Below are 10,771 nucleotides of genomic sequence, written 5' to 3'. Positions count from 1 at the left end.
TGACCGATTTTGACCGATTTCCGCCAAGCACCCTTATCGTAATCGGTTCGAGACCGCCAAACGATTAGTCGCCGATTAATCGGCCGCCAATGCCGATTTCTGCAACACTGATTTATACAAAAAAAAAAACATATTTTCTCGGTAAATTAACATAATAATCATTTAGTTCTCTTTAGAAGTTTCCACTAATTCAGGCAACTTAAATCAATTAAATATTATTAATTTAAAATCCTATAATTAGATAAATCCTTTCACAGCCGTATAACACACTATCTCAACCTTAATACCTTGAGCCACTGTCATCACTCTAACCCAAACATCTGCATCACAATCCTCTTCGGCCATTAACTTCATCGCAACCAACATCGAAGTTTGAGAACATCACCAAACCACCAACCAATACCACAATCTGCTTAACCATAGTGATGGATAATGTTGGTGAGCAGTAACGTAGCAATTGGTGGTCGGAGACGCCCTTTTGTGGTTTTTAAGGCGTAGTTTTCCAGCGACGTTAGTAGAGTAGGTGACGATAATAACATGGATGGATAATGTTGGTTGCTAGTTATTTCATAGGAAAGAAAAAAGCAGTGAGAGATAGTGGTGAAAGGGAATATGAGTGGTTGAAGTTGGTGTTTTATGATGGTTGTGGGTCTTTATGGGGAAGGAAAACTATGACATCCCCATTTTCACATCCAGAAAGACCGATTTCGTTTATGCTTTATAATAAAATCAGAGTAACTTTTTAAAGAAAAGTGTTGCAGAATTTTGTTCCCAGAAAAACATGATAAATATGTTATCAACCTACCCATGTCAGACATACCAGGGTGTCCGACCTACCCCTGTCAGGCATACCTGGGTGCCCGGCCTACCCATCAGTTTTATTCCAACCGATTACGAGGTCTATTTCACCCCTAACACTACCACCTAAATCATGTATATCATAAATAAGCATCAAGCAATACATACCACCTTAATAATTATCACAAAGACAATTACTAAGTCATATCAATACTAGTGGGCCGACATTGATGCCTTCGACCCACAGTTTCTACGAAGGGAGGCTCACCTTAACTATGAATGTTGAAACGTACTCCTCGGATGACTCGAGACTCCTCTCCCTAAAGCACAACAAACTTCCTAATCAGTTATTGGATCCAAAAAAAACCCCAAGGGCCCAAATTCTAATTCATAACATAAAGGAAAGGTTCCCTAGTGCCACACCCCCGAACCAGGACGACAGAAATGTCTGGGGGCGAATGTCGTCATTGTATAGTACCATAACAATTGAATATGAATGAAACATAACATTACAAGTGACATACATTGAAAATACATACTTACATTGTTTACATATTGTACTTGTTCATCAGTTACACAAAAGTGACAAAAAGTAAAATTTCATAAGGTTGCACCACCTGACCCCATTGTAGAGCTTATTACCTGTTACTGGATCCCTGAGAATACAAGTCGTTTTGAAAAACGTCAACTAAAAAGTTTGTGAGTTCATAAGCATTTTTGTATAAAAATGGTTTTGCACTTGTTTAGAATAGTTCTCGTAGTACTTTCAGAAAATCCGATATTTTCTATGAAAATGATTTGTAAGTCCCGCTCCAAAACTGTGGATATATGCATGCATGTCCTTTGTTATCTTTTTTTTATAAAAGTAAAGTGAATGTTCCCAGAAAATCCAATATTTTCTGATGTAAGAAAGACTGTAGTCTTAAACCCCAAGACTGGAAGTGTAAGAGACTGAATACTTGAAAAATGATTTGCAACTTTATAATTTAATAAAACCGATGAAGTGTAAGCTTCCCGTAAACTAAAATGGTATTGCTATTCCATATGTGAGTCGCTATAACCATACTTAATATGACTGATATGCCTATTATGACGTTCTTCAGGCGTCGGTTTCGGTAAGATATTTGTCACCTTGACTGGCCCGTCTAGCGGTAGCGAACAACTCAGGTAGAGGTGGCAATGGGTCGACCTGGGTTGGGTTCGGGTTCAACCCATTTAATAATTGGGTTGAAATCTTCAACCCAACCCAACCTGTTTATTTAAATGGGTTGATATTTCCAACCCAACCCAACCTTTTAGATAAATGAGTTGTCACCGGGTTGACCTGTTTATGTAGTCCCGACCCAATCTATTAAATAAATGGGTTAAACTTGGGTTAACCCATTTAAAATCAATTAAATAAATTATATAATTAAATATTATATCACTAAAATTATAAAATATAAATAAAACTTCATAATCATGACAAAAGCACAATCCTAATTCATAAATATAAATAAATTGTTCATATAACATTAAAAATGTTTAGTTTCATAATGATTTTGGAGAGTGATCAATATTATTGGCACTAAAAAAAGGATACAAATTAGGATTGAATTTTATTAAACATAGATAATAATAATTCAACATTATAATTTACAAATTAATACTTTGATTACTACATGATAATATTCAAATAATATTAAATTAAATATATTTATTAAAGTTAAATGGGTTGACGGGTTGAAAACGGGTTGATAATTTTTACCCAACCCAACCTATTTAATTAAATGGGTTAGACGGGGTTGACCCATTTAAGTTAATGGGTTGGAAATCTCAACCCAACCCGCTAATTTTGGGTTGGGTTGGCGGGTTGGGTCGATTTTTGCCAGCTCTAAGCTCAGGTTTGGGGGGTCAACCCCGTATAGATCTATCCACAATTACCTCGCTCTCCCTCTAGAAGAATCTGGTTATAACTATATGACTTACGGTGTAAGCTAGGTAGGTACGATGAAGGAAAGTCTCACAAGAGCCTTAATAGATTTACGTGAACTATGACTCCGTTTTACTTGCAAAATAAGATAATTATGACTTTAAATAATTATGTGTACCTTTGAAAGTGTGGTTTTTGACCTCCAAACTATACCGATTATATTTTATTATGTTTGTTTGTCAAGACAATTTATATAATCATACATATAAATACATATAAGTTAACATGTCTAGATGTTTTAAAGAGTATTTCATATACACTTACATTTAACACAAGTATAAGAACTTTTAGTATGATAAAAACAATTGCTTGTTTTTGACTTTTTTTGTCCCTGTTTTTAGAAAAATTATAGAAAAATCATCATAAGTCAGAATGTAACGACGTGAATTTTCAAAACAATTTTTCATTTTTAAATTATAATTTTGATCATCAAAAACAATATCAAAACATAATGTATCCAATGTTATCATAACAAAACAATTCCCAGAATCTCAAACATAATCTCTATGAGTGTGTACGGATCATGTCGGCGCCTTCCTGCGATCCTCGCTAGTACCTGAAACACATAACACAACAACTGTAAGCATACATGCTTAGTGAGTTCCCCAAAATACCACATACAACACATACGCCTTTCCAGGCCATAACTCTGTGGTACCTTTCGGTCCAAGTGTCTCAGGGGACTTCCGTCCCGAATCCCGGTAGACCTTCCGGTCCTACCCGTATCGACCTTCTGGTCCGTGTCATCTTGACCTTCCGGTCCTTATCATACATAACATACATAACACATACATATCACATAACAACATATAACACATACATCTCATAGCATATAAGACCTTCCGGTCACACATAGGTACCCTTCCAGGTATAGTATAGTGAGAAGACTCACCTCAAATGAAGTCGGATAAACTCTGGTGCTCAACGTCCCGACCTAGCCTCCTCCTATCATTCAAATAACATTCCCGATCAATACTCTCTCATATTCTCATCTCAAAAGATTGGTTAGAAGGCCATTCTACCCCTCCCTGAACTCTCTTGAATCAGTCTTGACCAAAACCCTAAGGTCAACGGAAGTCAACAGTCAAACTTTGACCCGACTCGTCGAGTACACATGGGCGACTCGATGAGTCCATACGGTTTCTCTGAATCCTTCTAGCCTCACTTGACACGTCGAGTCGTCCCCTTTACTCGACGTGTTACACCTGCCACAAATCGCGGGGCAACCCCGACTCGACTCATCGAGTCCACTTTGAACTAGATGAGTTGCTTCCATAATCACACTCAAATGACCTTCTAAGGTCAGATATGCTTCTCTAACTTATAGATCTGACCTTCCCAAGCATGATAATCACGTAAAGGTTCGAACTTTAGGCCCATGCATCACACTATCATCTCTATATGCCAAAAAACCCTTAATATGATAACCTAAGCCCCAAACTCACAAAGGACTGCATAAAGGTGGAGAATAGGGACTCCCTGGACCTCTCAAGGTCCAGATATGATGATATTGACACAAGGGGACATCACATACACTAGATCTCTTACCAAAAAGAAAAGAAAAAAGCCCTAGATTCATGAAATCTATTACTCAATGAAGATGGACATGAATCCTTACCTCCCACAGCAGCTCTGCACGAAATGATGGAAGATTTGAGTCCCACAAGACTGCCTAGCTCGAAATCCTCCCTTCCCTTTGCTAAAACACACCAAATAATGATGAATTAGCCCTCCTCTTGCACTACAAACGTTCTCTCTGCTCTCTAGGGTTTCTCAGGGGTGAGTGGCCGCAAATGAAGGCCATAAAGGCCTTTAAATAGGGCATAAACCCCGAGGTTTAGGGTTTCTGCCTCCAGTGTAGACTCGTTGAGTCACCAAGCCGACTCATCGAGTCCAATCATTAATCCAGTCAGCAAATCGCGATCCTACTCGACGAGTCTAGGCGCCAACTCGTCGAGTCCATTCTCTCTAACTCAAAAATAATGAATAATATAGAATATCTGAGAATCCGGATGTTACACAAAATTTGGATCTGTAAACTCTTAGAGTTTGGAAAATGAGTCTAACTTATTCATAATTTTTATTATAATTTTTAATGACCTCAAACTAGTGTGAAAATGTTCATCTTCACATACTGGTCCGGAATTATTTCTGAAATGATAGACAGTTTTGTAAAAAGCGCGAAAAATTGTAGAAAAATTGTATGAACGTGTACGAGTAGTCCTTAGAAAGGTATAAACCGGAACTATTTGCATGTTAAACAATTTTGAAAAATATTAAGTTTAAGATGGTCAAAATAGTCCTTAAATAGAACATAACTTTTCTATTGAAAGTTGATGTTTAAGTTTAGATTATATATGTTTGAACACAACACTCATTTTTGCTATTTTTGAGTGTATAACCCATATCCACAAGTTTTCATGTGATATTCATGTTAACAAACACTTTTCTCATGATTTTTATGAATATGTATGCGGTAAACTCCATGTTCATGCAAATACCCAAAGGTTAAACACATAACACATTGGTCCATGCAATTATCCAACGGTTATAAGAAAACTTGACTTGTATTCCCCCCCCCCTAAAAATTGAAGAAAACATGAAAAAGTAGGGGTATGAAGCTCACCTTGAATATTTCGAGTGGTAGAAGAAGAAGAAGAAGAAGAAGTTGTTGGACCTAGCTTGGTGTAGTTTTGAAGACCACTCGATAAGGGGTGGAGTTCTAAGAGTCATACACACGAAAATGGTGGGTGAATGGAATGATCTTCGCACAAATTTGTAACAAAACACTTTGAGTTTTATAAAGAACTTACCAAGGTGCCTAGAACCGACTTTTGGTGGTGATGAAGCTCAAGATTTTGAGAGAGCAAAGGAGGGGAGTTTCTTGAGAGCAAAGTGAGGAAATGGAAGTGTTTTTGTGTGTGTGTGTTATGGTGTTGGCCGTAAATAAGGGAGAGAAAGAGAGAGATAGGGGGGGGGGTTCAGCCAATAACAAGAGAGAGGGGAGGGGAGTTGACTTTCCTAACTCTTGATGGGATATATGCTTGGATACATGGAGGTTAAAGGCTTGGAGGCATGCTAGACAAAAATGAGGTGGAAATTCTTATTATCCAATCCCTTTTCCCATTTTTTAACCCATAACCGAACCATAGGGTTCTCGGCCCAAAAAGAAATTGTTTTGAATTTTGCTTTGCCCAAAAGATTTTTCGGCCCAAAAGGAGGGCTCAATAGAGGTTTTCGGCCTAACAAGGCCTATTGAAATGTTTTTGGCCCACTAATGCTCAATAAAAGGTTTTCGGCCTAAAAAGGCCTAATGAAGGATTTTCTGCCTAATGTAAGGCCCACTAGAAGTTTTTGGCCCATTAGGGCCCAAATAAAGGTTTTCGACCCAACAAGACCAATAGGAGAAGTTATCGGCCCAATAGGGCCCAATGAAGAAGTCTTGGTCCAATAGGGGTTCTGGGCCGAGAATTCTTGGGTTAAGGCCCAAAATTTATTGGACTTAGCTATTGGATCGAGTTTTGAACTTGCATGAGGTTGTTTCGACTCGAATCACAATGTAGGAACGTATGAACTTAAATAACATTGCAGTTTGAATTTCATTAAATGGGATGATACAAGGTTACATGAAGGAAATTGCCTTGTAGAAGGATCATAATTTTAACCCTAATTTACTAGTTGTGACCCCTAGTCCTTTCCCTATTGGGCCTCTTCCTCCAAGGCCTAACTTTCCCAATAACATGTCTAAGACCAACTAATTAGGCTTTAAGGTCCAATATCATAATCCTAGTCCTAGGCCCAAAGGTTTCAGTCCAGGTGGGCTTGAGGCTCAACATCTCCCAGCCCGATATGGCATGGCTCAAAACAACGTTTGACCCCCTGTACGCGTACTTGCTGCGTACTCAGCATGTACGTACGTTGGCCATGACTAGAAGTGGGAAGCTGACCTGGTACGCATAGAGTACTAGGGGTACGCCCAACGTTCCTGCCAGCCACCCTAAGATCCTTCTTTTGACTTAATTCATTAAGTCCTAACGTCCAGAACATAGATCTAGGCTTCTAACAACATTCTAAACCATAAAGTTATGAACTTTATGCTTTTGCATGCATGGGTGGGGATTATGACACACATTGAGTCCATAAGCTCACTTAATGGACATCTAGCACTTGCATGGTTGAGGCTAAACCATGAAGATTCAATTTTTAAGGTTCTGAACACCTCCAAGAGCCAAAAAGGACAGCTCATTTGGACAAAATCTTCTAAAACTCAGGGTACCTTAAGTATGGGACCAAAATGTGACATAAAACACCCCAAAACTATATCTAAGCATGCAATGACCAAGTTTAAAGCTTTATACCTCTAATGGGTCAGAAATGATGCCAAACTTCTGGATCTACAAGACTTCTCCAAGCTCTTGCTCCTTCTTCAAGCTCCTTCTTCTTCAAAACCACCAAAATAGCACCAAAATGTTCAAAGTAAGCTCAAGATACATGCAATGGAGTTAGGGTTCGACTTGGGCACTAAGAGAACTTGGGAGGCTGAGCGGATAAAGGTTTGGAGGGTTATAAGTTGTTTAAATAGGGGGCCAACCCTAAAATTTAGGGTTTGCATCTGATCACCCTACACCCAGCGTACACATGGGGGCTCCCCGTTCCGCTCTTCTCATATGTACGCCGTGCATACACCCTGTACTCCCAGTGTATGATCCGCCCCCAAATATCCCAACATTTTAATATTTATAACTTGAATAAAAAGCAATATAATACCCGATAAATCTCAGACGTTACACGAAGAAAGAGCGATATGTCGATAGAATGAAAATGAAGTTTTGTCAAATGTCGAAGGAGTAGTCGTTGATACCCAAGAGTATATCGCAAATAGAAAAGAAGTAAATGATCGTGACCTTCATCACACTCTTCGTGCGGATTTGGTGGAGCACGTTTATAAGGCTCAAATATAGCCCCATACAGAGTATTGACACAATGACTTGTTTGACGAATCAGATGAAGATTCAGATATGTTCGTTGAGGGTGACGATGTCGAGGATCACGATGACGACGATGCCAATGATGAGGATGACGATTCCGATTGATGTATTTTGTTTTTCTATTTCAAATTCGGATATTATGTAAAAAAATTTAATATTGAATGTAATTTTTTAATATTGGCACATCCTCATCATGGATGACGCAACTTCTTCCAAAATGGCGCAGATGTCACATTTTCATTGTGGAAGATGCTCCATTCCTTTCCTAGATGCTCTATTCATTTATCAGGTGCCCCATTCCTCCTTTTAAATGATTTGTTCCTTTGTTAGATGATTCATTTCATTCTAAGATGATATGTTCCCTTGTCACATGCTCCATTGAACTCCAAGTGCTCAACTGAATCCAAATGTTCTGTGAAAATGCTCCAAATACTCAAGTCATATTTAACTGTAACTATATGATACCCTTTTATAATGTACACATGTGTTTTTCTTGTCCACGTACATGCCATGTGTATGTCACATAGGCACTAACCTAAGATAACCGATAATATTGATAAGATGTGAGCACAGTGAACAAGGTAGTTACCTTATGGTGTATAACAAAACTAAAATATAATTATCCTCGTAAGTCTTTTTTTTTTCTTGTCCACATAGATGTCATATATATATATATATATATATATATATATATATATATATATATATATATATATATATATATAAGTAGTAACCTAAAATAACCACTACTATTGGTAGATATGAACATAATAAACAAATTAGTCATCTTATGATGAACATAATATAATAAACAAATTAGTCATCAAATTTTATTCTACAAATTAGTGAACAAAAATCAAACAATATTTCACAAACAAAATTGATGTACAGTACAAGTGGTTAATGCAAGCACTCAACATAAACCACATCTTCATCCGTTCCAAGCAGAAGCTGAGCCCCAAAACACCTACACAAGCAGTTTTCAAACAGCATACGGCTACGAATGCTCGAAATCCAACCATGCAATCTCGTCTATTTCCGGTGCCAACATCCATCTATGGTACCGATACCGGAAGCGGCACCATCGTCTCTCTCCGTCGTAGCTCCAATCGCAACCTCATTTTTCTGATCGGCGCTGCCCCTACACGCCAGCGCAGCCGGATCAGCGTTACATGCGCCATTTCCAACAGTCATCAGAATCACTACGCTGTTCTAGGGGTATCTGCTGAGGCTACAACCTCGGATATCAAGAAGGCATATCGTCTCCTCGCTCGAAAGGTATATAACAAATTAACAACAGTATGATTGTGTATCTGATTTCGATTTGCGTTATATTAGGGCTGAATAGAGAATCATGCCTTGATAAACAGTTTGAATATTCTTTGGTATTCACTTTCAATTAATCTTAGAAGATGAAATTTGTGTTGAATATCTAACAAGCCAGCAGTGTGAGCGGAATCTAATTACATCTTCTCTTGTTCAAATTATGCTTATTCCTAGAAAAATTTGGGAGAACCACCTGATAGTGATGTTTGCCCCTTTTTTCTACTTAATACAAATTGAACTCTGAGTTTTAGTTCATTCTAGAAAGTAAGTTCAGTAACTGATGGGGGTAGTGCTTTATTAGTGGACCATTCTATTAGTTATCTAAATGGTAGATAGATTGCTTCATAACTGATGCACTTAGAATGCTTCTCCACTTATGGCCAATCAGATGGAAAAGGAAATTATTGCACATTAAGAGTTCATATTGTTTTAACTACAAAGGATTGAAGTGCTCATGTGATGATAACTGTTGGCACAGATATAGATCTTCAAATTAATACCATAATTCTGCAAGGCTGCATAGATAAGAATTGGTATATAGAAATTCCCTAATATAGAACATGCTTATTAAATTACAATTCAATGTTTTAGAAGGAAAAGTAATCAAAACAATTCACTATGTGATTAAAGCCAATTGCCATTGTTGTTTTTGTTGACATTTCTTTACCTATATAACTTATTTGATAGTTTACTTTTTTACTGATGCCAGTATCATCCAGATGTCAACAAGGATTCACAAGCTAGTGAAATGTTCAAAGGCATTCGTCTCGCATACGAGGTTACACTTTATCTACTTTTTCATTATCAATCAATATCTTAACATTTAAATATAACAAAAAAAAACCTTCTTAAAAACTAACCTTTTGGGCATCATTTCATTTGACAGGTGTTATCTAACTCCACAACAAGACACCAATACGATAATTCCCTCCATTTTCAACCTAGTAATTTTCAACCTAGTACTGGCCCACCATGGCGTACATACAACATCGATCTAGACGACATAAATTTACACAAATGGTCTCATTTTAAACAAAAAATGAATCACCAAAAATGGTACGATTCAAAATACCGATATTACCCTTTTGATGATGAATCTGAAGATGAAGAGGAAGACGCTAATACCCTTACCAATGAAAGACACTCGTTTACTGAAGTCTTGAAATCCACGTTCCTGTCCATATTTTTACTGAAAACCATAGGGGCAAAACTGTCGCTCACTTTTAGCAGCTTGATGGCTTTGCTTGACCCTAAGCTTGATGGAGGGTATAAGGTTGGTTATGTAGTTGCGTGGATGTTGGGGGGTAAAAGCGGAATTGTGCTTACTTTATGCCTCTCGTTTGCTAGTTGGGTTTGTGGGAAAACAAGTAGTAATGTTGTTGCTCTTGTGGTTGTTTCCATGTGGGTTGGTTCATATATTGCAAGGTTTGCGCCAATTCCCCATGGTGCCCTTCTTGCTCTTCTCTATATGTCTATTAAACTCCAAGCTCATCTTCACTAAACCTACTTTTTTTTTTTTTTTTTTCAATTTAAATACTCTCTGTAAATAGTATTGGATATGAGATTTCAAGTCATTATAGCATATAAACCACATCATAGTTTCTACATCTTCTCCCATTAAGTTCTATATGGATAGCAATGTTTGTCTAAATAAAAACTGGTGTGTATTTCTTTTTTAGATGGAATA

The 10,771-nt window shown here is 37.6% G+C and overlaps 1 protein-coding gene across 1 annotated transcript; it reads left to right on the top strand.

The window, feature by feature from the left end:
* The first annotated feature begins 8,646 nt into the window (after positions 1-8,646).
* Positions 8,647-10,689, top strand: LOC111905338 (uncharacterized). Its single transcript, XM_023901032.3, has 3 exons — positions 8,647-9,036; positions 9,794-9,862; positions 9,971-10,689. The coding sequence occupies exons 1-3, from the start codon at positions 8,662-8,664 to the stop codon at positions 10,583-10,585; spliced, it is 1,059 nt and encodes a 352-aa protein (XP_023756800.1). The 5' UTR covers positions 8,647-8,661; the 3' UTR covers positions 10,586-10,689.
* Positions 10,690-10,771: the final 82 nt, after the last annotated feature.

The sequence above is a fragment of the Lactuca sativa genome, chromosome 6 (assembly GCF_002870075.4).
Source record: "Lactuca sativa cultivar Salinas chromosome 6, Lsat_Salinas_v11, whole genome shotgun sequence".
In the NCBI taxonomy this organism is placed as follows: Eukaryota; Viridiplantae; Streptophyta; class Magnoliopsida; order Asterales; family Asteraceae; genus Lactuca; species Lactuca sativa.
The sequence above is the reverse complement of the archived record's forward strand: the minus strand, read 5'-3'. Positions and strand labels throughout refer to the sequence as shown.